This window comes from Pristiophorus japonicus, chromosome 4, assembly GCF_044704955.1.
Source record: "Pristiophorus japonicus isolate sPriJap1 chromosome 4, sPriJap1.hap1, whole genome shotgun sequence".
Lineage (NCBI taxonomy): Eukaryota > Metazoa > Chordata > Chondrichthyes > Pristiophoridae > Pristiophorus > Pristiophorus japonicus.
Genome location: NC_091980.1, coordinates 315,470,595 through 315,498,381, shown reverse-complemented (window position 1 = coordinate 315,498,381; position 27,787 = coordinate 315,470,595). Strand labels below are relative to the sequence as shown.

At 49.6% G+C, this 27,787-nt stretch overlaps 1 protein-coding gene across 10 annotated transcripts in view; it reads left to right on the top strand.

Moving 5' to 3' along the window:
* gstz1 (glutathione S-transferase zeta 1) overlaps positions 1-27,787 on the top strand; it is a 92,251-nt gene that overhangs the window by 40,406 nt on the left and 24,058 nt on the right. Inside the window, exon 2 of one of the 10 annotated variants that reach the window (XM_070879731.1) lies at positions 5,964-6,096. The exons of 6 other annotated variants lie outside the window; for them this stretch is intronic. In XM_070879731.1, the coding sequence (XP_070735832.1) occupies positions 6,021-6,096 (76 nt within the window). In that variant the 5' untranslated portion in view covers positions 5,964-6,020. Of the gene's footprint in view, positions 1-5,963; positions 6,097-24,335; positions 24,447-27,787 lie in introns of those variants that run through there. 3 more of the 10 variants (XM_070879732.1, XM_070879730.1, XM_070879737.1) reach the window with 3 other exon arrangements.

Below are 27,787 nucleotides of genomic sequence, written 5' to 3'. Positions count from 1 at the left end.
CCATTTCCACATTTCCCATTATTAAATCCCCCTTCTCATTTTCTAAGGGACCAACATTTACCTTAGTCACTATTTTCCATTTTATATATCTGTAAAAGCTTTTACTATCTGTTTTTATGTTTTGCGCAAGTTTACCTTCGTAATCTATCTTTCCTTTCTTTATTGCTTTCTTAGTCATTCTTTGCTGTCGTTTAAAATTTTCCCAATCTTCTAGTTTCCCACTAACCTTGGCCACCTTATACGCATTGGTTTTTAATTTGATACTCTCCTTTATTTCCTTGGTTATCCACGGCTGGTTATCCCTTCTCTTACCGCCCTTCTTTTTCACTGGAATATATTTTTGTTGAGCACTATGAAAGAGCTCCTTAAAAATCCTCCACTGTTCCTCAATTGTGCCACCGTTTATTCTGTGTTTCCAGTCTACTTTAGCCAACTCTGCCCTCATCCCACTGTAGTCCCCTTTGTTTAAGCATAGTACGCTCATTTGAGACACAACTTCCTCACCCTCAATCTGTACTACAAATTCAACCATACTGTGATCACTCATTCCGAGAGATTCTTTTACTACGAGATCGTTTATTTTTCCTCTCCCATTACACAGGACCAGATCTAAGATAGCTTGCTCCCTTGTAGGTTCTGTAACATACTGTTCTAAGAAACAATCCCGTATGCATTCTATGAATTCCTCCTCCAGGCTACCCCGTGCAATTTGATTTGACCAATCGATATGTAGGTTAAAATCCCCCATGATTACTGCCGTTCCTTTTTCACATGCCTCCATTATTCCCTTGATTATTGCCCGCCCCACCGTGAAGTTATTATTTGGGGGCCTATAAACTACGCCCGCTAGTGACTTTTTTCCCTTACTATCTCTAATCTCCACCCACAATGATTCAACATTTTGTTCCTTAGAGCCAATATCATCTCTCACAACTTCCCTGATATCATCCTTTATTAACAGAGCTACCCCAACTCCTTTCCCTTCTTGTCTATCTTTCCGAATCGTCAGATACCCCTGTATGTTTAATTCCCAGTCTTGGCCACCCTGCAACCACGTTTCTGTAATGGCCACCAAATCATACCCATTTGTAATGATTTGTGCCGTCAACTCATTTACTTTATTTCCAATGCTGCATGCGTTTTGGTAGAGTGTTTTAATACTAGTTTTTAAACCATGATTTTTAGTTTTGACCCCTCCTGCAGCCCCTTTATATTCAGTGGCTCTTTTTGTTTTTTGCCTTGGGTTTCGCTGCCCTCCACTTTTACTCATCTCCTTTCTGTCTTTTGCTTTTGTCTCCTTTTTGTTATCCTCTGTCTCCCTGCATTGGTTCCCATCCCCCTGCCATATTAGTTTAACTCCTCCCCAACAGCACTAGCAAACACTCCCCCTAGGACATTGGTTCCGGTCCTGCCCAAGTGCAGACCGTCCGGTTTGTACTGGTCCCACCTCCCCCAGAACCGGTTCCAATGCCCCAGGAATTTGAATCCCTCCCTGCTGCACCACTGCTCAAGCCATGTATTCATCTGCGCTATCCTGCGATTACTACTCTGACTAGCACGTGGCACTGGTAGCAATCCCGAGATTACTACTTTTGAGGTCCTACGTTTTAATTTAGCTCCTAGCTCCTTAAATTCGTCTCGTAGGACCTCATCCCTTTTTTTAACCTATATCTTTTGTACCAATGTGCACCGCAACAACTGGCTGTTCACCCTCCCTTTTCAGAATGTCCTGCACCCACTCCGAGACATCCTTGACCCTTGCACCAGGGAGGCAACATACCATCCTGGAGTCTCGGTTGCGGCCGCAGAAACGCCTATTTATTCCCCTTACAATCGAATCCCCTCTATCGCTCTCCCACTCTTTTTCCTGCCCTCCTGTGCAGCAGAGCCAGCCATGATGCCATGAACTTGGCTGCTGCTGCCCTCCCCTGATGAATCATCCCCCTCAACAGTACTCAAAACGGTGTATCTGTTTTGCAGGGGGATGACCGCAGGGGACCCTTGCACTACCTTCCTTGCACTGCTCCCTGCTGGTCTTCCATTCCCTAGCTGGCTGTGGACCCTTCACCTGCGGTAAGATCAACTCGCTGCACGTGCTACTCACATCATTCTCAGCATCGTGGATGCTCCAGAGTGAATCCACCCTCAGCTCCAATTCCACAACGCAGTCCGTCAGGAGCTGGAGGCAGATACACTTCCCGCACACGTAGTCATCAGGACACCGGAAGTGTCCCTGAGTTCCCACATGGTACAGGAGGAGCATATCACGTGACCGAGCTCTCCTGCCATGACTTAACCCTTAGATACACTTAAATTGGCAACAACAATGCTAAAGTTTACTCACTGTTATCGAAGGAAAAAATAAAAACTACTCACCAATCACCAGCCAATCACTTACCCCCTTGGCTGTGATGTCACCTTTCTCTTTCTTTCTACTTCTTTTTTGCCTTCTCCCTGTAGCTGCACAAGCTCGCCTCTCCAACGGACTCCCGACGCCTCTCGCGGCCTTTTTATAGTCGACATGGATCCTCGACCATGGTCTGGAGGGCCAGGACCACAAACTTAGTGGTGCCTCTCTGGGCGTGTTGCTCAACTGAGCACATACGCTGCATTGCCATACACAGGACTCTAAATCAGAGTCGATACCGGGCCACCACACGTGGGATCTGGCTATCGCTTTCATCATTACTATACCCGGGTGTGTGCTGTGGAGATCCGAGATGAACATCACTACGCGGTTACCCACAACAGGCAGTCTGCCGTCCTTTCGCCGCTGGATCGGCTTGATTGGCTCTTGCATTTCAACGGGGATGCTGGCCCAGCTCCCATGCAGTACACAGTTTTTAACTAGGAACAGCAGAGGATCTTGGCTGGTCCAAGCCCTAATCTGGCGGGCCGTGACAGGTGATTTATCATTTTCAAACGCTTCCATGACCATCAACAAGTCCGCGGGCTGCGCCACCATCAACAAGTTTGCAGGCTGCACCATTTCCACCCCCGTGGTGGGCACTGGTAGCTCTCGGTGCCTGGCCTGTGGCGGATGGTATAGTTATACGCTGATAGCGCGAGTGCCCACCTTTGTATGCGTGCTGAGGCATTAGTATTTATCCCCTTGTTTTCAGCAAACAGGGATGTGAAGGGCTTGTGATCGGTTTCCAGCTCAAATTTGAGGCCAAACAGGTACTGATGCATTTTCTTTACCCTGAACATACATGCTAATGCCTCTTTCTCAATCATGCTGTAGGCCCTCTCGGCCTTAGACAAGCTCCTGGAAGCATAGGCGACAGGTTGCAACTTCCCCACAACGTTAGCTTGTTGTAATACACACCCGACTCCGTACGACGACGCATCACATGCTAGCACAAGTCTTTTACACGGGTTATATAATACAAGCAGCTTGTTGGAGCATAAACTGTTTCTGGCTTTCTCAAAAGCAATTACTTGTTTTTTTTCCCCATACCCAGTTCTCACCTTTACGCAATAACACATGTAGTGGCTCTAAGAGGGTGCTTAACCCCGGTAGGAAGTTACCAAAATAGTTGAGGAGTCCCAGGAACGACCGCAGTTTCGTGACGTTCTGTGGCCTGGGCGAGTTCCTGATAGCCTCTGTCTTGGCGTCTGTGGGCCGAATGCCGTCCGCCGCGATCTTTCTCCCTAAAAACTCCACTTCTGTTGCCATGAAGATGCATTTTGAACTCTTCAGCCGCAGCCCTACGCGATCCAGTCGCTGGAGGACCTCCTCCAGGTTTTGTAGGTGCTCGGCGGTGTCCCGACCCGTGACCAATATGTCGTTCTGAAAGACCACCATGTGTGATACCGACTTGAGTAGGCTCTCCATGTTTCTCTGGAAGATCGCTGCAGCCGACCGAATTCCAAGCAGGCATCTGTTGTAGATGAACAGTCCCTTTTGCGTGTTGATGCAGGTGAGGCCCTTCGAAGATTCCTCCAGCTCCTGCGTAATGTAGGCTGAAGTCAGGTCGAGCTTGGTGAACATCTTGCCTCCTGCCAGCATCGAAAATAGGTCGTCTGCCTTAGGTAGCGGGTATTGGTCCTGTAGCGAGAAACGATTAATAGTTACTTTATAATCGCCACAAATCCTGACCATGCCATCACTTTTGAGTACTGGAGCAATCGGGCTGGCCCACTCGCTGAATTCCACTGGGGAGACGATGCCCTCGTGTTGCAGCCTGTCCAGCTTGATTTCCACTCTCTCCCTCATCATGTGAAGTACCGCTCGCGCCTTGTGGTGAATAGGTCGAGCCTCTGGGACCAAGTGGATCCACACCTTCGCCTGGAAAAGTTTCCAATGCCTGGCTCAAAAAAAGAAGGAAATTTGTTCAGAACCTAGGTACATAAGGCCTCATCGACATATGATCGCGCTCGGATGTCATCCCAGTTCCAGCGGAATTTGCCCAGCCAGCTCCTTCCAAGCAGCCATCACCCGGGACAATCCAGAGTGGCAGTTCGTGCACCGTGCCCTCGTAGGTGACCTTGACCATGTCGCTGCCCACGACAGTGATAAGCTCTTTGGTGTACGTTCTCAGTTTTGTGTGGATGGGGCTTAGGGCTGGTCTGAATGCCCTTGTTGCACCACAGTCTCTCAAACATCTTTTTACTCATGATGGATTGGCTAGCGCCAGTGTCCAGTTCCATGGCTATGGGTTAGCCATTCAATTTTACGTGTAGCATTATAGGTGGACGTTTCGTCAAAAATATGTGCACCCCGTGTACTTCAGCATCTGCCTCCTCTCTCTGAGGCTCGAAATGGCTTTGATCCACCATGGACCGATCTTCCTCTGCCACGTGGTGGTTAGCAGGTTTTGCAGAGCTTGCAGCTCGTTTGCAAGCTCGTTGGAGGAGCCCCATTGTTCCACAGCTCTTGCAAACATACCCTTTGAAGCGGCATGAATAGGCTGAATGGAAGCCTCCACAACCCCAACAAGGTGTGAATTGCCTTGCATTCATCCTTTGTTGGGGACTCTGAGTCATCTGGGTCACCTGAGGCCTGCTGGCAGTTGCAGACTCGTGATTTCTGCCCTGTACATTTCTGCTCGCAAACACAGTTCCAGTTAATTTCTGAACATTGCTAGCACTTGTTTGCTGAGAGATTTGTTTGGTGTCATCACTGGTGGACTTAAATGCTTGTGCTATCGCAATGGCCTTACTGAGGGTCGGTGTCTCTACAGTCAAAAGTTTTCGTAGGATGGTCTTGTGGCCAATGTCCACTACAAAAAAGTCTCTGAGCATTTGCTCCAGGTAGCCATCAAACTCACATTGTCCTGCAAGTCGCCTTAGCTCGGCGACGTAGCTCGCCACTTCTTGACCTTCAGATCGCTGGCACGTGTAGAACCGATACCTCGCCATCATCATGCTCTCCCTCGAGTTAAGATGCTCCCGAACCAGTATACACCGCTCCTCATACGACTTATCTGTGGGTTTCACCTGAGCCAGAAGATTCTTCATGAGGCTGTAGGTCGGTGCCCCACAGACTGTGAGGAGGATCGCTCTCATTTTTGCAGCGCTTCCTTCTCCGTCCAGCTCGTTGGCTACAAAGTACTGGTCTAGCCGTTCGACATAGGCTTCCCAGTCTTCACCCTCCGAGAACTTCTCCAGGATGCCCACAGTTTGCTGTATCATTGCGTTGGATTCATATTCTCGTCGCTAGTTATTGTGTTACTAACACAGATGCGGCTGCATACGGAGGTTAAAGTAACAGTGACCTCAGTCTTTAATAACACACTCCAGAGTGAGGAACAGGCCTTAGGAGCCGGCTTATATACAGTGCTCCCAAGGGATGCTGGGATCCGTAGGGACTTCAGGGGATGAGCTCCCTGGTGGCGGAACATGGGAGTGCATGCTTTACAGATACACAATAAGTTGGAAGGGTGGGATTTTCTTTTACAACTAAAATATATGTACTTGAGATCTGGGATAACAAACCCTTGATTGGTTTATCTTGAAAGGACGTGTGGCATTGGGTTAAATAAATCCAGCTCCTTCATCTTCTCCTGAGGAACAAGATGCCAGAGCCGCAGTCTGATGTGAGGAGCTGCAGGTGGAGGGAGACACTGGAGAGTGGAATGGAAAAGGATGCAGGTGTGTACCCAGCATGGGCTAACCAGAGAGTGTGTTAGGTATACCTGGAAGCTTAAACAGCCATTAGACCCTTTAGGTTAGATCTCGGACTCACCTATTCTCCTTCTCCCAATCTCTCTCTTTGGCAGTCCCACGGAGTCGAGGATGACTTGCTTCCACACTAAAAATGAGTTCTCGTGGCTGATGAGTCCCACGTGGGACCTACAGTCTTTGTCACAGGTGGGGCAGACGATGGTTGAAGGAACGGGTGGGTGGGGTGCTTGGGTTGCCGTGCTCTCCTTTCGCTCTTTACGCTTGGCTTCAGCCAATATCCCTCAATCCACAGCAAAGGCTACGGGTCCCGACAACATCTTGGCTGTTATGTTAGACCTGTGCCTCAGAACTAGCCGTGACTCTAGCCAACCTGTTGCAGTACAGCTACAACACAGGCATCTACCTGACAAATTGGAAAATTGCCCAGTTTATGTCCTATCCACAAAAAGAAAGACAAATCCAATCCGGCCAATTACCACCCCATCAGCCTGCACTCAATGTATTAGAGGGATGGGCTTTAATGGGACAGTTAATGTATTAGAATGATCAGCTTCAATGGGAGAGTTAATGCGCTATAGGGATGGGTTTCAATGGGAGCATTGAGCGTTAATGGGAGGGTGAGGCTTCTCTAGAAGTTAGGGTACTGGGCTTTTGAAAGAAGTCAGAGCAGAGACAGGCTGTAAGCAAATGTTTTTAAACCTCAAGTTGTGCCATGGGACTGGAGAGTGTCCAATGTGAGAACTTGTAGAAGGAGGTATGGGTAAAGCAGATGGTGTAGGGGGATGGGGGTGTCTCTCCCCTAAACCCACCATAACTTCAGTGGAAACTCTGGCGAAACAGTGTAAACGGCCGGATAGTCTAACCTCAGTTATAGGCAAACTCGGCCCTGATTCAAAATATAAGTCGTAAGCGTTTAGAAATGCATTGGTTACTGCAGGACAGCCAGCACAGTACTGTATTGTTAAAGGCAGGTAATGTTTGTTTGAAGAAGTGACTGATTGGATTGATGGCAGGAGAGGGATTTATAGGTGGCGTTGGATAAGATGCCTCAAACGAGGCTTGGTACATTCACACGCCTGGTGTAAGAGGGAATGTCACAGCACAGATAGAAAGCTGATTGACTGACAGGAAACAGAGTTAGGGTGACTCATTGGTGCTCGGGTTGGAGAAGGGTTGGAAGTGGAGTACCCCAGGGGTCAGTTGCTGAGCCCACTTTTGTTCTTGGTATATATCAATGAGGTAGCAACGGTTTGGACTTCTGTATAAGAGATACAACCACAACTTGCTGATGACACAATAGTAGGAGTTTGGCCAAACTGTGAGGATTGTAAAATACTTCAGAAAGAGAGGCAGATTAGTGGGATGGGCAGACAGGGGGCAGGTGCAGTTTAATGTGGAGCAGTGTGAGGTGATGCACATTAGGAGAAAAATCAAGCAATAGGAGTTTGCACTCAACGGAAAGATTCTGGAGGATGTGGATGACAGATGGTTCAAATACACACAATTCCATGAAAGTGTGAGCGCAGGAAGATTGATCCCTGAAAAAGAGCAACAGCATTCAGGGTTTTATAAATGGCATTGAGTAATCACATTCTACAAAATATTGGCTGGGCTACAGTTAGAGTGCTGTGTGCAGTTTTGGGTGCCCCATTATCATAGAATCTTAGAACACACAAGGAGGCCATTCGGCCCATCGTGCCTGTGTCGGCTCTTTGAAAGAGCGATCCGATTAGTCCCACTCCCCCGCTCGCCCCGTAGCCCTACAAATGTTTCTTTTTAAATATATATCCATTCCCTTTTGAAAGTTACTATTGAATCTTCTTACACCACCCTTTCAGGCAGTGCATTCCAGATCACAAGCATATAAAAAAACTGTCCTCATCTCTCCCCACCGCCCAAACTGCCATTTTTGTCAATTATCTTAAATCTTTGTTCTCTAGTTACCAACTCTCCCACCAGTGAAAACAGTTTCTCCCTATCTACTCTGTCAAAACACCTCATAATTTTGAACGCCTCTACTAAATCTCCCTTTAATCCCTTGTGTTCTAAGGAGAACAACCCAAGCCCAGTTTCTCCAGTCTCTCCTCTAGAAAGGACAGTGAAGCCATCGAGAGTGAGGCAGTGGGATTAGCTTTGGATCAGAAGGCATTCGATAAGGTGCCACACAAGAGGTTATTAAATAGAATTAGGACTCATGGGATTGAGGGGTAATATACCAGCATGGATTGAGGATTGGTTAACAGACAAAAAACATAGTAGGAATAAACAGATCATTTTCGGGTTGGCAGGCTGTGTGTAACCAGTGGGGTGCCGCAGGGATCAGTGCTGGGGCCCCAGCTATTCACGATCTGTTTCAATGATTTGGATGAGGGGACCAAATGTAATATATCCAAGTTTGCTGATGGTACAAAGCTATGTGGGAATGTAAGCTGTGAGGAGGATGCAAAGAGGCTTCAAGGGGATATAGACAGGCTCAGTGAGTGGGCAAGAACATGGCAAATGGAATATAGGGCCCAAGTTTCCACAGGATAAAAAACAGGCGCCCCTCCGAGCTGGGCGCCCGTTTTTCGCGCCTAAAACGGCGCCAGAAAAAAAACGCGCTATTCTCGAGCGCTTTGCAGCTGTTTGGCGCGGCGCCCATTTTGTAAGTGGGAGGGGGTGGGTACTAGAACTGAGGCTGCCCTTCTCACTGTCTCCTTCCCCTCCCTCCCCTCCACAACAACAACCCGCTGCCTCCTTCCCCTCCCTCCCGCTTAGCGGCATGAACGGCTGCAGAATTCTCCCTGGCTGAAGCACTTTCACACAGGTAGAAAGATGGTTTATTTAATCTTTTCTTGGCTTATAAATGTTTATTCAGGTTGGATTTATTTGTATAATATTTGTAGAAGTATAAATATGGATTAATTGTAGAATTTAATGAGTTCCCTCCCCCTCCCACCTCGTTCTGGACGCCTAATTTGTAACCTGCACCTGATTTTTTAATGTGTAGAACAGGTTTTTTCAGTTCTACAAAAATCTTCACTTGCTCCATTCTACTTTAGTTTGGAGTACGTTTTCACTGTGGAAACTTTCAAATAAGGCGTCAGTGGCCGGACACGCCCCCTTTTGAAGAAAAAATTCTGTTCCAAAGTAGAACTGTTCTACCTGACTAGAACTGCAGAAAAAAAAATGTGGAGAATTGCGATTTCTAAGATAGTCCGTTCTCTACCAGTTGCTCCTAAAAATCAGGCGCAAATCATGTGGAAACTTGGGCCAAATATGTGGAGAAATGTGAAGTTATCCACTTTGATAGGAAAAATCTAAAAACAGAGTATTTTTTAAATGGTGAGAGATTGGGAAATGTCGATGTTCAGAGGGACCTGGGTGTCCTTGTTCACGAATAACTGAAAGTTAACACGCAGGTACAGCAAGCAATTAAGAAAGCAAATGGTACATTGGCCTTTATTACAAGAGGATTTGAGTATAAGAGTAAAGATGTCTTCCTGCAATTATATAGGGCCCTGGTGAGACCGCACCTGGAGTATTGTGTACAGTGAGACCGCACCTGGAGTACTGTGTACAGTTTTGGTCTCCTTACCTAAGGAAGGATATACTTGCCATAGAGAGAGTGCAACGAAGGTTCACCAGGCTGAGTGCTACGTGGATAGCACGTTTCAGGAGGTGGTCACCCCGCAGCTTAAAAGCGTGCAGGCAGAGGGGAAGTGGGTGACCACTAGATGAAGTAAGAATGCTAGGCGGGTAGTGCAGGAGATCTCCCCTCTGAGTTCATCTTACTTTCAAACCGATATTCAGTTCTGAGCATCGGTGAGAGCAATGGTGCCTCTGGGGAGTGCAGCTAGAGCCAATTCCAAGGCACCACGGGTGGCTCAGCTGCACAGGGGGAGGGACAAAGAATAAAAGAGCTCGTAATAGGGGATTCTATAGTTAGGGGAACAGCGAGGCATTTCTGCGGCCGCAGACGTGACTCCAGAATGGTATGGTGTCTCCCTGGTGCCAGGGTCAAGGATGTCACAGAGCAGACGCAGGGCATTCTTGGGGGAGAGGGTAAACAGCAAAAGGTCATGATCCATATCGGGACCAATGACGTAGGTAGAAAGAGGATGAGGTCCAACAGGTAGAATTTAGGGAGTTAGGAAGGAAATTAAAGGGTAGGACCGCAAAGATAATAATCTCCGGGTTACTAACGGTGCCACGTGCTAATGAGTACAAGAACAGGAGGATAGAGAGGATGAACACGTGGCTGGAGAGTTGGTGTAGGAGGGAGGGCTTTAAGTTCTTGAGGCATTAGGACCGCTTCTGGGGGAGTTGAGACCTGTACAAACCGGACGGGTTGTACCTCAACAGCGCCGGGACCAATATCCTCGTAGAGAGTTTTGCTAGTGCTGTTGGGGAGAGTTTAAACTAGCTTGGCAGGGGAATGGGAACCTGAGAACACATTCAATAGGCCAGGAAGTAAAGCAGATATTGGATAGCAAGAATTTAGAAAGCGAATCGGTAAGTCAGAGGAAACAAGGGTTAGTAAGTAGTAATCAAGGAGGTCTTCCTGTGTTAAATGGTATATACTTTAATGCAAGGAGTATAGCGAGTAAGGCGGAGGAGCTAAGAGTACAGGTAGACACTTGGGAATATGATGTTATAGCCATTACAGAGACATGGCTGAAAGAGGGGCAGGTTTGGCAGCTCAATATTCCTGGTTACAGGATATTTCGACAAGACAGAGAGGGGGATAAAAAGGGAGCGGGGGGGTCGCGGTATTGATTAAAGAAACTATTACATCGGTGAGGAGGAATGATATGTTAGAGGAATCATCAAATGAGACCATATGGGTCGAATTGAAAAATAAAAAAGGGGCGATCACACTGCTGGGCGTGTATTATAGATCCCCAAAACAGTGGGAGGGAGATAGAGGAGCAAATATGTAGGCAAATCTCTGTGAAGCCCAAAAACCATAGGGCAGTAATAGTAGGGGATTTTAACTATCCAAGTATTGATTGGGACAAATATAGTGTAAAGGGTATAGAGGGTGCGGAATTCTTAAAATGCATTTAAGAGAACTTTTTTAGTCAGTATGTTACAAGCCCAACATGGGAGGGGGAAGTTTTGGATTTAGTTTTGGGGAATGAAGCTGGGCAGGTGGAAGGGGTATTAGTGGGAGAGCACTTGGGTGCTAGTGATCATAATTCAGTCAGATTCAAGCTAGTTATGGATAAGGACAAGGATAGGCCTGGAATAAAAGTCTCAAATTGGGGAAAAGCTAACTTTGCTAAGTTAAGGAGTGATTTGGCCATGGTGGACTGGAAACAGCTACTTGTGGGTAAATCAGTCGGAACAGTGGGAGGCATTCAAGGAGGAGATCCAGAAGGCTCAGGCCAAACATGTGCCCTTAAAGAAAAAGGCTGGGAAAAATAATTCTAGAGCCCCCTGGATGTCTAGGGACTTACAGGGGAGGATAAAGAAAAAAAGGGGAAGCTTATGTCATATATCAACGGCTAAATACTATAGAATCTTTGGAGGAATATAGAAAGTTAAGAGATAAAATTAAAAAGGATATTAGGAATGCTAAGAGAAAGCATGAAAAATTCTTGGCCAGTAAAATTAAGAAAAACCCAAAGATATTCTATAAATATATTAAGAGCAAGAGGATAACTAAAGAAAGGGTAGGGCCTATTAGAGACTATGAGGGTAATCTTTGGAGGCAGATGATGTTGGTAGGGTTCTTAATGAATACTTTGCGTCTGTTTTCACAAAGGAAAGAGGCAATGCAGATACTGCTAACAAGGAGGAGTGTGAAATTCTGGATGAAATAAACATAGTGAGTGAGGAGGTATTCAGGGGTTTAGCTGCTTTGAAAGTAGCTAAGTCCCCAGGCCCTGATGAAATGTATCCCAGGCTGTTGAGCGAAGTAAAAGAGGAAATAGCAGAGGCCTTGACCATCATTTTCCAGTCCTCTTTGGATTTAGGCATGGTGCCTGAGGACTGGAGGACTGCTAATGTGGTACCCTTGTTTAAAAAGGGAGAAAGGGATAGGCCAAGTAATTACAGGCCTGTCAGCCTAACCTCAGTGGTGGGAAAATTATTGGAAAAAATCCTGAAGGACAGGATAAATCTACATTTAGAAAGGCAAGGATTAATCAGGGACAGTCAGCACGGATTTGTTAAGCGAAGATCGTGTTTGAATTTTTCGAGGAGGTAACTGTTATGTATTTAACCCCTTGCAACCTGTATTATACTACCACCAGAGGGTCTACCTGTTTGAGTCCCAAGGAATCCCAGCATCCCTTGGGAGCATTATATATAATCAGGCCACCCACGAGGTACCTGCACTCTGAAATCTCATTAATGGAGCTAAGGTCACACTTGCTCTTTGTACACAGTACTCAGTTTCATCCTTTATTATGAGCTTATCAATTGGCAACGAGGTAACGAACAACCGCGCGAAAATGCAAAGAACAGTTGGTATCCTGGAGAAGTTCTCAGAAGGGGACAATTGGGAGAGACTCGACCAATACTTTGTGGCTAACGAGCTGGAAGGGGATGAGGGCCAAATGGCCTACTCCTGCACCTGTTTTCTATATTTCTATGTTTAAAACGAAGGGCGATCCTCCTAACTGTCTGTGGGGCAACAACCTATGACGAATCTACTAGCTCCGGCAAAACCAACAGCTAAATCCTACGAAGAATTGTGTACGCTGGTCCGGGAGCACCTAAATCCTAAGGAAAGCTTTTTGATGGCGAGATATCGATTCTACACGTATCAACGGTTGGAGGGCCAGGAAGTGGCGAGTTATGTCGCCAACTAAGGAGCCTTGCAGGACATTGTGAATTTGAGGGATTCCTAGAACAAATGCTTAGAGACTTTTTTGTACTGGGCACTGGCCATGAGGCATTCCTTGGCAAACTCTTAACCGTTGAAACTCCGAAGCTAAGTAAAGCCATAATGATAGCCCAGGCATTTATGTCCACCAGCGACAACATCAAACAGATTTCGCAGAGCAAAGAAACGTCGCTTTCGAGCAGGAATATACATGGCAGAACGTACACGCCGGCTGCTGCTGCCCGACTTCGGATGACCCAGAGTCTGCCATCAATCGTTAATGCGAGGTAGTTAACACCTTGTTGCCGCTGTGGAGGTGATCATCGAGCCCATCAATGTCGCTTCAAGCACTATGCGTGCAATGGTTGCAGAACAATGGGACACCTCCAGCGAATGTGCAGACGAGCTGCAAACCACCACGTTGCAGAGGAAGATCGATCCACTGTGGATCAGACTGAATTGGAGACACGAACCGAGGAGGCAGAAGTGTACGGGGTACACATATTCAGCATGAAATGTCCACCAATAATGTTGAAAGTTGAACTGAACGGAATTCCAGTATCGATGAAACTGGACACGGGTGCGAGTCAGTCCATAATGAGTAAAAAGGCCTTCAACAGGTCTCCTAATCTGAGGAAGGACGTTCTTGCTATTGAGGGAGTGCAGCGAAGGTTCACCAGACTGATTCCCGGGATGGCAGGACTGACATATGAGGAGAGACTGGATCGACTGGGCCTGTATTCACTGGAGTTTAGAAGAATGAGAGGGGATCTCATAGAAACATATAAAATTTTGATGGGTTTAGACAGGTTAGATGCAGGAAGAATGTTCCCAATGTTGGGGAAATCCGGAACCAGGGGTTACAGTCTAAGGATAAGGGGTAAGCCATTTAGGACTGAGATGAGGAGAAACTTCTTCACACAGAGAGTTGTTAACCTGTGGAATTCTCTACCGCAGAGAGTTGTTGATGCCAGTTCGTTAGATATATTTAAGAGGAAGTTAGATATGGTCCTTATGGCTAAAGGGATCAAGGGGTATGGAGAGAAAGCAGGAAAGGGGTACTGAGGTGAGTGATCAGCCATGATCTTATTCAATGGTGGTGCAGGCTCGAAGGACCGAATGGCCTATTCCTGCACCTATTTTCTATGTTTCTAAGGCACACAGGCCAAGCTCAGCCCCATTCACAACAAACAAAGGACTTACACCAAGAAACTAATCCCTGTAATTGGCAGTGCAGAAGTCAAAGTCTCCTATGATGGAGCAGTACACGAACTCCCGCTGTGGATTGTGCCAGGGAATGGCCCCACATTGTTTGGCAGAAGCTGGCTGGGAAAAATCCGCTGGAACTGGGACGACATCCGAGCGCTCTCATCCGTCGACGACGCCTCATGTGCCCAGGTTCTGAGTAAGTTTCCATCATTGTTCGAGCCAGGCATTAGAAGTTCCTCGGGGGCGAAAGTGCAGATCCATTTGGTTCCCGGTAGGCGACCCATCCACCACAAGGCACGGGCAGTACCGTATATGATGTGTGAAAAAGTGGAAATTGAGCTGGACAGGCTGCAGCGAGAAGGCATCATCACACCGGTGGAATTCAACGAATGGGCCAGTCCGATTGTCCCGGTACTTAAAGAGGACAGCACGGTCAGAATGTATGGGTACTATAAAGTAACGATTAACCGTTTTTCGCTACAGGACCAGTATCCGCTACCCAAGGCAGACGACCTACTTGCGACCCTGGCTGGAGGGAAGACGTTCACCAAGCTGGACCTGACCTCGGCCAACATGACGCAGGAGCTGGAGGAGTCTTCGAAAGGCCTCACCTGCATAAAGTACTGTTCATCTATAACAGATGTCCGTTCGGGATTCGGTCGGCCGCGGCAATCTTCCAACGGAACATGGAGAGCCCGCTAAAGTCGGTTCCTCGCACCGTGGTTTTCCAGGACGATATACTGGTTACAGGTCGGGACATCATCGAATACTTGATGAATCTGGAAGAGGTTCTTAGTCGGTTGGATCGCGCGGGGCTCAGGTTGAAACGCTCGAAGTGTGTTTCCCTGGCGCAGGAGGTCGAGTTCTTGAGAAGAAGAATCACAGCAGACGGCATCAGACCCACCGAGGCCAAGACGAAGACCATCAAGAATGCGCCGAGACCGCAGAATGTGATGGAGCTGCGGTCGTTCCTGGGACTCTTTAACTATTTTGGTAATTTCCTACCTGGGTTAAGCACCTTGCTAGATCCCCTACATGTGTTACTGCGCAAGGGAGATGACTGGGTATGGGGGAATTCACAAGAGGCTGCCTTTGTGTTCAAACAAACTGCTTGTCCTGTATAACCCCTGTAAAAGATTAGTGCTGGCTTGCGATGTGTCGTCATACGGGGTCGGGTGTGTGTTACAACAGGCTAATGAATCGGGGATTTTGCAACCGGTCGCTTAAGCGTCTAGTAGTGTGTCCAAGGCCGAAAGGGCCTACAGCATGATTAAAAAAGAGGCTCTGGTGTGCGTTTACGGGGTAAAAAAAATGCACTAGTACTTATTTGGCATCAAGTTTGAGCTTGAAACTGACCACAAGCCGCATATCGCTGTTCTCTGAGAGCAAAGGGATTAACACCAATGCCTCTGCCCGCATCCAAAGATGGCACTCACCTTGTCGGCATACAACTATGTAATCCTCGGCACAGAGAACTGTGCAGATGCTCCCAATCGGCTGCCATTGCCCACCGCCGGGGTGGAAATGGCACAGCCAGCGGACTTGCTCATGGTAATGGATGCATTCAAGAACGAGAAGTCCCCCGTCACAGCCTGTCTGATCAGGACCTGGACCAGCCAGGATCCTTTACTGTCCTTGGTAAAAGAAAATTGTGTCCTCCATGGGAGCTGGTCCAGCGTCCCAGCGGAGATGCAGGAGGCGATTAAGCCGTTCAACAAGCGCAAAGACGAAATATCCCTGCAGGCGGACTGTCTGTTGTGGGGCAATCGCGTGGTCTTGCCCAAGAAAGGCAGAGATACATTCATTTGTGAACTGCACAGCACCCACCCAGGCATCGTAATGATGAAAGCCATCGCCAGATCCCATGTGTGGTGGCCCAGCATCAACTCAGATTTAGAGTCATGCGTGCGCCAGTGCAACATTTGCTCTCAGCTGAGCAATTCACCCAGAGAGGCACCGCTAAGTTTGTGGTCGTGGCCCTTCAAACCGTGGATCCACGTTGACTATGCGGGCCCATTTCTAGGCAAAATGTTTTTGGTTGTCGTGGACACTTACTCAAAATGGATTGAATGTGCGATAATATCTGTAAGCACATCCATGGCCGCTATTGAAAGCTTACGAGCCGTGTTTGCCACGCATGGCCTGCCTGATGTCCTGGTCAGCGACAATGGGCCGTGCTTCACCAGTGCTGAATTCAAGAAATTCATGACCCGCAACGGGATCAAGCACATCACAACTGCCCCGTTCAAGCCCACATCCAACGGCCAGGCAGAACGGGCAGTTCAGACCATCAAGCAAAGCTTGAAACGTGTGTCGGAAGGCTCCCTGCAGACCTGGTTGTCCCGAGTACTGCTCAGCTACCGCACCAGACCCCAGTCACTCACCGAGGTTCCCCCAGCCGAGCTGCTCATGAAAAGGGCGCTTAAAACAAGGCTCTCTCTTGTCCACCCTGATCGCCATGATCATGTTGATGGCATCGGCATCAACAAAGTGTGTACCATGATCGTGCAAATTTGTCATGCGATATTGAGATCAATGATCCTGTGTTTTTGTACTCAATTATGGAAATGGTCCCAAATGGCTCGCTGACATGGTCACAGCCAAAGAGGGGGAAAAGGGTGTTTCAGGTCAAATTGGCCAATGGACTAACATACAGAAAACATTTGGACCAAATCAAATTGCAGTTCATCAACAGCTATGAACAAACCGAAGAAGACACCACCAACTTTGACCCTTCAACACACACACACAAGTGGCAATTGACATCATGGTTGACCACGAAGCAGCAGCCCAGTGAAGAACTAATCAACTGACCCACACCCGCATTTGTACCGAGACGATCGACAAGGGAGCGAAAAGCCTCAGATCATCCCACCTTGTAAATAAGTGTACTATTGACTTCACGGGGGAGTGATTACAACCTGTGTTACACTACCACCAGAGGGCCAACCTGTTGGAGTCCCAAGAGATCTCAGCATCCCTTGGGTGTACAGTATATAAGCAGGCCACCCACGAGGTACCTGCACTCTGGTGTCTTATTAAAGGAGCTAAGGTCACACTTGCTCGTTGTACTGAGTACTCAGTTTCATCCTTTTTTATGAGCTTATCAGTAACCAAGAAGGTCGATGAGGGCAGTGCGTACGATGTAGTGTATATAAACTTTAGCAAAGCTTTTGATAAGGTCCCACATGGTAGATTGGTCACGAAGGTTGAAGCTCATGGGATCCAGGGCAAAGTGGCTAGTTGGATCCAAAATTGGCTTAAAGGTAGGAAGCAAAGGGTAATGGTTGATGGATGTTTTTGTGACTGGAAGGATGTTTCCAGTGGGGTTCTGCAGGGCTCAGTACTGGGTCCCTTGCTTTTTGTGGTATACATCAATGATCTAGATTTGAATATAGGGAGTATGATTAAGAAGTTTGCAGATGACATTAAAATTGGCTGTGTGGTTGATAATGAAGAGGAAAGTCATGGGCTGCAGGAGGATATCAATCTACTGGTCAGGTGGGCAGAGCAGTGGCAAATGGAATTTAATTCAGAGAAGTGTGAGGTAATGCACTTTGGGAGGACTAATAAGGAAAGGGAATACACATTAAGCGGTGGGCCACTTAATAGTGTAGATGAACAAAGGGATCTTGGAGTGCTTGTCCACAGATCCCTGAAAATGACAAACAAGATGGTTAAGAAGGCATACGGAATGCTTGCCTTTATTGGCCGAGGCATAGAATACAAGAACAGGGAGGTTATGTTTAAATTGTATAATACGCTAGTTAGGCAACAGCTGGAGTACTGCATGCAGTTCTGGTCGCAGTATTATAGGAAGGATGTGATTGCATTCGAGAGGGTGCAGAGGAGATTTATGAGGATGCTGCCTGGAATGGAGAATCTTAGCTATGAGGACAGATTGGATAGGGTGTGTTTGTTCTCATTGAAACAGAGGAGGTTGAGAGGAGACCTCAATGAGGTGTACAAAACTTTGAGGGGCCTGGATATAGTGGATAGCAAGGGACTATTTCCATTGGTGGAGGGGTCAATTACAAGGGGGCATAGTTTTAAGGTGGTTGGTGGAAGGTTCAGAGGTGATTTGAGGGGGGGGGGGCTTCGTCACGGAAGATTGTGGGGGTCTAGAACTCACTGCCTGGAAGGATGGTGGATGCGGAAACCCTCACCACATTTAAAAGGTGCTTGGATGTGCACTTAAAGTGCCGCAACCTGCAGGGTTACAGACCTAGAGCTGGTAATTGGGATTAGAATGGATAACCTCTTGTTGGTCGGCGCAGATACGATGGTAAGTACTGCAGGGAATCGAATGCAGCCAGGGTGATCTCCTGGACTAGTTTCGATCACCTGGATGGGTCGGAGAGGAATTTTCCCAGATTTTTTTCCCTCCAATTGGCCTGGGTTTTTATCTGGTTTTTGCCTCTCCCAGGAGATCACATGGCTCAAATTGGGTTGGAGTGTAGAATGTTTCAGTGTAAGGGGTGTCTCAGTTGTGTGGGGCGGACTAGTTGGTCTGGGTGCTCTTTACCTTTCTGCCATTGTTCATAGATTTATATGTAACCTTCAGGGCTGCTGACCGAGGGCCGTGTGGCTCTGTTGGCCGGTGTGGACATGATGGGCCAAAATGATCTCCTTGTGCGCTGTAAATTTCTATGTTTCTATGATTCCTGGGATGGGGGGATTGTTCTTGATACGTCCTTACTACACAGTATAAATGCACACGAGGCCCATGCTTGAGAGAAGGTCAGTCTATGACCTGTCCTTTATTCCTTAGCGCTCAAGTGATGAAGGTGGGTGGAGCTTCCCCTTTTATACCTGAAGGTCCAGGTTAGGAGTGTCTCCCACCTAGTGGTCAGTGTTCTCACGGTGTACAACTTAGGTCAGTTTATACATGGGTTACAATGCTGGTTGAATACATGACATCACCTTCCCCCCCCCCCCAAAGTCTTAATGGGATCACAGGTTGAGTCTCTCTGGTGGTTTACGCTCCCTTGTAGAGCGCCTGAGTTGGGGCTCCGGTTGTTGGGCGCTGACCCGAGTGTCTACTGTTTGCGGTGCCTCAGGCCTATCCAGACTGCCCACAGTGACTGGGCTCTCCTCCCTTTGGTTCCTGTGTTCGGTCATCTGTGGTGGAGTGAACTCTATATCGTGTTCTTCCTCTGCTTCTATGGGGTTGCTGAACCTCCTTTTTGTTTGATCCACATGTTTGCGGCAGATTTGTCCATTGGTAAGTTTAACTACCAGAATCCTATTTCCCTCGTTGGCACCACAGTGCCTGCGAGCCATTTGGGCCCTGCAGCGTAGTTGAGGACAAAAATAGGATCATTTACATCAAACATCGCGCCCTCGCATTCCTGTCATAGTAGTGATATTGTGACTGGCACCTGTTTTCGACAATTTCTTTCATGGTGGGGTGTATAAGAGATAATCGGGTTTTGAGCGTCCTTTTCATTAGTAGCTCTGCGGGTGGAACTCCTGTGAGCGAGTGTGGTCGGGATCTATAGGCCAACAGGAGGCGTGATAAGCGGGTTTGTAGGGAACCCCCTTGGAATCTGAGCATCCCCTGTTTGATTATCTGCACTGCTTGTTCTGCCTGGCCGTTTGAGGCCGGCTTGAACGGTGCCGTTCTAACATGGTTAATTCCATTGCCTGCCATGAAGTCCTGGAATTCAGTGCTTGTGAAGCACGGGCCATTGTCGCTGACCAAGATGTCCGGTAGACCGTGGGCAGCGAACATTGCCCGTAGACTTTCTACCGTGGCAGAGGATGTGCTTGAATTTAAAATGTCACACTCGATCCATTTGGAGTAGGCGTCCACTACAACCAAAAACATTTTCCCCATGAAAGGACCTGCGTAGTCTACATGGATGCGTGACCAAGGCTTGGCGGGCCATGGCCAGGGGCTAAGGGGGGCTTCCCTGGGCGCATGGCCCAGCTGGGCACATGTGTTGCACCTGCGAACACAAAGTTCCAGATCTGCGTCTATCCCTGGCCACCAAACGTGTGACCTGGCAATTGCCTTCATCGTGACAATGCCCGGGTGCCCATTGTGGAGTTCTCTGATGAACACCTCTCTGCCCATCTGGGGCATGACTACGCAGTTTCCCCACAGTAGGCAATCGGCCTGAATCGAGAGTTCATCCCTGCGCCTGTGAAATGGTTTAAATTTCTCAGGGCATGCCCCGTACGTGGCTGCCCAGTCCCCATTCAGGGCACACTTCTTGACGAGAGACAATAGCGGGTCTCTATTTGTCCAGACTTTAATCTGACGGGCTGTCACGGGTGAGCCTTCACTTCCGAAAGCTTCAACAGCCATGACCATCTCAGCACCATGCTCGGTAGCCCCCTCAGTGGTGGCTAGTGGGAGCCTGCTGAGTGCATCGGCGCAGTTTTCGGTGCCCGGTCTGTGCCGAATTGTGTAGTCATAGGCAGCTAACGTGAGTGCCCACCTCTGTATGCGGGCCGATGCGTTTTCATTTATGGCCTTGTTGTCGGCCAAAAGGGACGTTAGGGGTTTGTGATCTGTCTCCAGCTCAAATTTCCTGCCAAACAGGTACTGGTGCATTTTCTTTACCGCATATACACATGCGAGCGCCTCCTTTTCTACCATCCCGTAGCCCCTTTCTGCCTGGGACAGACTCCTGGAGGCATAAGCTACCGGCTGTAACTGACCCTTGGCACTGACATGCTGCAACACACACCCAACACCATAGGACGACGCATCGCACGTTAACACAAGTTTCTTACATGGGTCATATAGCGTTAACAGATTGTTGGAACATAACAAATTGCGTGCTCTATTAAAAGCCCTTTCCTGGCTGTCCCCCCAGACCCATTCGCGACTTTTGCGTAGGAGCACGTGTAGCGGCTCTAGCAGCGTGCTCAATTTGTGAAGAAAGTTCCCAAAATAGTTCAGGAGCCCCAGGAACGAACGCAGCTCCGTCGTGTTACGGGGTCTGGGTGCTCTCTGGATCACTTCCGTCTTGGACGCAGTAGGGCTGATCCCGTCTGCTGCTACCCTCATCCCCAGGAATTCTACCTCTGGAGCTAGGAAGACGCACTTCGCCTTTTTCAGTCGCAGACCTACCCGGTCCAGTCTGCGTAGCACCTCCTCCAGGTTGTGGAGGTGTTCTTCAGTATCGTAACCCGTAATGAGGATGTCGTCCTGAAAAACCACCGTCCCTGGAATCGACTTGAGGAGGCTTTCCATATTTCGTTGGAAGATCGCGGCGGCCGAGCGAATCCCGAACGGACATCTGTTGTACTCAAACAACCCCTTGTGTGTCGTGATGGTGGTCAGCTTCTTCGACTCACTCGCCAGCTCCTGCGTCATGTAAGCTGAGGTCAGGTCCAATTTTGAAAAAAGTTTGCCACCGGATAGCGTCGCAAAGAGGTCCTCCGCTCTCGGTAGCGGGTACTGGTCTTGGAGTGACACCCGATTGATGGTGGCCTTGTAATCGCCACATATCCTGACCGACCCATCCGCCTTGAGCACCAGCACAATCGGGCTCGCCCAGTCACTGAATTTGACTGGTGAGATGATGCCTTCCCTCAACAGGCGGTCCAATTCGCCTTCTATCTTTTCCCGCATCACGTACGGCACCGCTCTGGCCTTGTGGTGTACTGGTCTGGCGTCCGGGTTTATGTGAATCACTACCTTGGCCTCCATGAAAGTGCCAATGCCGGGTTGAAATAATGAGTCAAATTTGTCCAGGACCTGTGAGCATGATACTCACTCCACAGAGGAAATTGCATTGACATCGCCCCATTTCCAGTTCATGACAGCAAGCCAACTCCTCCCCAGTAGTGCGGGACCGTCCCCTGGGACAATCCAGAGTGGCAACCTGTTCTCCGAATCTTTGTGGGTCACGACTACCGGCTGCCTAGCACCGGAATGATCTGCTTTGTGTAAGTCCGTAGCTGTGCGTCAATCGGCGATAATTTTGGCCTCCTGGCCTTGGATGCCCACAACTTTTCGAACTGTTTGTTACCCATCAGGGACTGGCTGGCACCCGTGTCTAACTCCATTGATACTGGGATGCCATTGAGGAGCACTTTCATCATTATCGGTGGCGTCCTGGTGTATGAACTGTATACGTGCTCCACATGAACTCGCTGAACTTCAGCTTCCAGCGATTTCCCCAGTGTCCATTTCTGCAATTTCTGCAGGTATTTTGCTCATCTCTGCAAACTCCGGCTGAATGTATGCCTCCACGCCTCCAGCATGAGTTGCGGTTTGAAACAAAAGGTCCCTTGCCAGTCGATCGTCCCTGACTGCCCCTGTTATTGTCCTTGAGTGCACCATTAACAGGTGTTGATGGCCCCATTACTGGCCGCATTGTCCCTTGCAATGGCATGAATCGCTGTTCAGCTTGCCATTGTCTCTGTCGAACTCCCCCTCTGGGTTCGACTACATGTTGGGGCATGCCTGACTGCCCTTGTCTGCCTGGAGAACTGTGTGCTGCTATAACAATGTTGAATCTCTGTCCCAACCATTCCTTAACACAGTACCTCTCGTCTGTTCTGCTAGTGGCCATGCTCGCGTGGTTTAAATCCCAGTTTCTTGTCGCCATTGATACGTCCTTACTACACAGTATAAGAGAAGGTCAGTCTGTGACCTGTCCTTTATTCCTTCGCACTCAAGTGATGAAGGTGGGTGGAGCTTTCCCTTTTATACCTGAAGGTCCAGGTTAGGAGTGTCTCCCACCTAGTGGTCAGTGTTCTCACGGTGTACAACTTAGGTCAGTTTATACATGGGTTACAATGCTGGTTGAATACATGACAGGGATAGTGCAAGAAAGTGGAGTTGAAGTAGAAGATCAGCCATGATCTTACTGAATGGCAGAGCAGGCTCGGGGGGCCTAATGACCTACTCCTGCTCCTATTTCTTATGTTCTTATTCCTCGAGCAAACAGATGGCACTGGCACTAGCAGTAGCACAATGGGCAGAATGACCTCTTTCTGTGCTGTAAACTTCTATGGTTGGATGATATGAGATGAATGGGCTTCAACGTGAGAGTCAGAGTACTAGAGGGGTAATGGGCTGAATAGCCTTTATACAGTCGTGACTTTGAATTATTCTTGTGCGCACTTTCAGTTTAGTCCCTTTACATAGGGCACTGAGGGGCTCTAATGGCAGACATGTGTTAGTGCAGCACTTGCCTGCAAATCTGCAGCTGACAAGGTTAAGTCTGGAATTTCCCAGCTGGCCCATCAGTGATGAGTTGTGACCACCTGAAAAGAGAAAAGCTGGGTGGATGTTACAGGTGGGATCCTGTGTCAGAATCTGTTTGCCTCAACGACAGTTCATGCACAGTGTCTGTGAAGCACTTTGGCATGTTTGAAGTGATGCCTCAGTTGTACAGAGACTTGCTTAGTAACTGGTAGTTACTTCGGGCTCAATTTTCCCCAAGCCCATTTTCTGGCGTATTGCCAGAGTTACGCCATTTACTTAGTCAAGAAATGCGTGAGAAAAACTTGTCCGAAGTTTCCCCAATGTTTGTGCTGTAATCTGGAGCCTCGCAGCGCGACCAGTCGCCTCGGGGGGTGGAGCCTGCTGTCTGCGCTGGAAAAAGGGGTCGGGCCTTCTGCGTATGCGCGGGGAAAAAAACTGACGTTCTTGAAGTCGCTGAAATGACCGCGCATGCGCGGTAGAGCTCCGAGTTGGCAATCGGCCATTTTTAAAGAACAACTTTGTGTGTGTGTGTGTGTGTGTGTGCCAGAAGGAGTGCTGTGTTTGTAAAAAGCCGCAGCTGCATGAGGTGCCTTCCTGGTCCGCTGTGGTGAGTACCTTCCCAGTCCGCTGTGGCCCCCGAGTCAGTGCCGGTCAGTTTGCTCCCTCCCCCACCGAGTCTCTCCAGTCCCGAGTGCATGCCTTCCCGGTTCGCTCCGCTTTCCGCCCCTAGCCCGGGCCGAATGGCCTCCGGTTTACTTACCTGCCGCTGATTTCTTTAACTCTCTGCAAGGGTTTTCTCGAGAGGCCACATACGCTGGCCGAAGCAAAAATGGAGTAACTATGGGCCCAACTTTGCCCAACCAGGGCGCCGGAAAAAGGTGGCCCCATCCTGGCTGCTCTTTGGAGTCCCCGGAGTTGTGGCGTGCAGACTGAAGGGGGGTGCGGAGCAACAGGCCAGCGCAGAAAACACTGTCAGCACCTGCGCGCATGCTCCTGCCCTCCCAGCGTGCCCTGCGGGCTGTGAGCAGGACCCTATGCTCGCGGATCCTATGCTCGCAGTCCCTATCCCCGGCCGAGTGGACTCCTGCACTGGCTAGCCGGCCCGCTGAGTTCCTGGGCGAGGTAGGACTTCGGTTTTATATTTTCTTTAGTGGTTGTGTGTGCTTGAGAGCTTTGATTGGGGAGGGGGGACGAGAGGGAGAGTGTATTGGGGAGGGGGAAAGAGAGAGAGAGTGTATTGGGGAGGGGGGGAGAGAGAGAGTGTGTATTGGGGAGGGGGGGAGAGAGAGAGTGTGTATTGGGGAGGGGGGGGAGAGAGAGAGTGTATTGGGGAGGGGGGGGAGAGAGAGAGTGTATTGGGGAGGGGGGGAGAGAGAGTGTGTATTGGGGAGGGGGGGAGAGAGAGTGTGTATTGGGGAGGGGGGGAGAGAGAGTGTGTATTGGGGAGGGGGGGAGAGAGAGTGTGTATTGGGGAGGGGGGGAGAGAGAGTGTGTTTTGGGGAGGGGGGGGAGAGAGAGTGTGTATTGGGAGGGGGGGGAGAGTGAGTGTGTATTGGGAGGGGGGGGAGAGTGAGTGTGTATTGGGAGGGGGGGGAGAGAGAGTGTGTATTGGGAGGGGGGGGAGAGAGAGTGTGTATTGGGAGGGGGGGGAGAGAGAGTGTGTATTGGGAGGGGGGGAGAGAGAGTGTGTATTGGGAGGGGGGGGGGAGAGAGAGTGTGTATTGGGAGGGGGGGGGGAGAGAGAGTGTGTATTGGGAGGGGGGGGGGAGAGAGAGTGTGTATTGGGAGGGGGGGGGAGAGAGAGTGTGTATTGGGAGGGGGGGGAGAGAGAGTGTGTATTGGGAGGGGGGGGAGAGAGAGTGTGTATTGGGAGGGGGGGGAGAGAGAGTGTGTATTGGGAGGGGGGGGAGAGAGAGTGTGTATTGGGAGGGGGGGGAGAGAGAGTGTGTATTGGGAGGGGGGGGAGAGAGAGTGTGTATTGGGAGGGGGGGGAGAGAGAGTGTGTATTGGGAGGGGGGGGGGAGAGAGTATTGGGGGGGAGTAAGAGAGAGAGTGTATTGGGGGGGAGAAAGTGTATGGGGGGAAGAGAGTGTATTGGGGGGTGGAGAGAGAGTATATTGGGAGGGGAGAGAGAGTGAATGGGGGGGTGGAAGAGAGTGTATGGGGGTTAGGGGAGAGAGAGTGTATGGCAGGGAGGGGAGAGAGAGTGTATTGGGGTAGGGGGAGAGAGTGTATTGGGGGGGAGTGTATGGGGGGGAAAGAGTGAGAGAGTGTATTGGGGAGGGGAAGAGTGTATTGTAGGAAGGGAGAGAGTGTATTTGGGGGGGGGGAGAGAGTGTGTATTGGGAGGGGAGAGAGAGTGTGTATTGGGGGGGGGAGAGAGAGTGTGTATTGGGGGGGGAGAGAGAGTGTGTATTGGGGGGGAGAGAGAGTGTATTGGGGGGGAAATAGAGTGTGTATTGGGGGAGAGAGAGAGTGTGTATTGGGGAGAGAGAGAGTGTGTATTGGGGGGAGAGAGAGTGTGTATTGGGGGGAGAGAGAGTGTGTATTGGGGGGGGAGAGAGAGAGTATTGAGGGGGAGAGAGTGTGTATGGGGGGGGAGAGAGTGTGTATGGGGGGGGAGAGAGTGTGTATGGGGGGGGAGAGAGTGTGTATGGGGGGGAGAGAGTGTGTATGGGGGGGAGAGAGTGTGTATGGGGGGGGGAGAGAGTGTGTATGGGGGGGAGAGTGTGTGTATGGGGGGGGAGAGAGTGTGTATGGGGGGGGAGAGAGTGTGTATGGGGGGGGAGAGAGTGTGTATGGGGGGGAGAGAGTGTGTATGGGGGGGGGAGAGAGTGTGTATGGGGGGGGAGAGAGTGTGTATGGGGGGGGGAGAGAGTGTGTATGGGGGGGGGAGAAGAGAGTGTGTATGGGGGGGGAAGAGAGTGTGTATGGGGGGGGAGAGAGTGTGTATGGGGGGGGAGAGAGTGTGTATGGGGGGGGAGAGAGTGTGTATGGGGGGGGAGAGAGTGTGTATGGGGGGGGAGAGAGTGTGTATGGGGGGGGAGAGAGTGTGTATGGGGGGGGAGAGAGTGTGTATGGGGGGGGAGAGAGTGTGTATGGGGGGGGAAGAGAGTGTGTATGGGGGGGGAGAGAGAGAGTGTATTGGGGGGGGGAGAGAGAGTGTATTGGGGGGGGAGAGAGGGAGAGAGAGTGTATTGGGGGGGGAGAGAGAGAGAGAGAGTGTATTGGTGGGGAGAGAGAGTGTGTATTGGTGGGGGGAGAGAGTGTGTATTGGGGGGAGAGAGAGTGTGTATTGGGGGGAGAGAGAGTGTGTATTGGGGGGAGAGAGTGTGTATTGGGGGGGGAGAGAGAGTGTATTGGGGGGGGAGAGAGAGTGTATTGGGGGGGGAGAGAGAGTTTATTGGGGGGGAGAGAGAGTGTATTGGGGGGGAGAGAGAGTGTATTGGGGGGGAGAGAGAGTGTATTGGGGGGGAGAGAGAGTGTATTGGGGGGGAGAGAGAGTGTATTGGGGGGGAGAGAGAGTGTATTGTGGGGGGGGAGAGAGAGTGTATTGAGGGGGGAGAGAGAGTGTATTGGGGGGGAGAGAGTGTGTATTGTGGGGGGAGAGAGAGTGTATTGGGGGGAGAGAGAGTGTATTCACTGGAGTTCAGAAGAATGAGAGGGGACCTCATAGAAACATATAAAATTCTGACGGGGTTAGACAGGTTAGATGCAGGAAGAATGTTCCCAATGTTGGGGAAGTCCAGAACCAGGGGTCACAGTCTAAGGATAAGGGGTAAGCCATTTAGGACCGAGATGAGGAGAAACTTCTTCACCCAGAGAGTGGTGAACCTGTGGAATTCTCTACCACAGAAAGTTGTTGAGGCCAATTCACTAAATATATTCAAAAAGGAGTTAGATGAGGTCCTTACTACTAGGGGGATCAAGGGGTATGGCGAGAAAGCAGGAAGGGGGTACTGAAGTTGAATGTTCAGCCATGAACTCATTGAATGGCGGTGCAGGCTAGAAGGGCCGAATGGCCTACTCCTGCACCTATTTTCTATGTTTCTATGTTTCTATGTATTGGGGGGGGGGGAGAGAGTGTATTGGGGGGGGGGGGGGAGAGAGAGAGTGTATTGGGGGGTGGAGAGAGTGTGTATTGGGGGGTGGAGAGAAAGTGTATTGGGGGGTGGAGAGAGAGTGTATTGGGGGGTGGAGAGAGAGTGTATTGGGGGGGAGAGAGTGTATTGGGGGGGGAGAGAGAGAGTGTATTGGGGGGGGAAGAGAGTGTATTGGGGGGTGGAGAGAGAGTGTATTGGGTGGAGAGAGAGTGTATTGGGGGGTGGAGAGAGAGAGTGTATTGGGGGGGGGGAGAGAGTGTATTGGGGGGGGGAGAGAGAGAGTGTATTGGGGGGGGAGAGAGAGAGTGTATTGGGGGGGGAGAAAGAGTGTATTGGGGGGGGGGGAGAGAGTGTATTGGG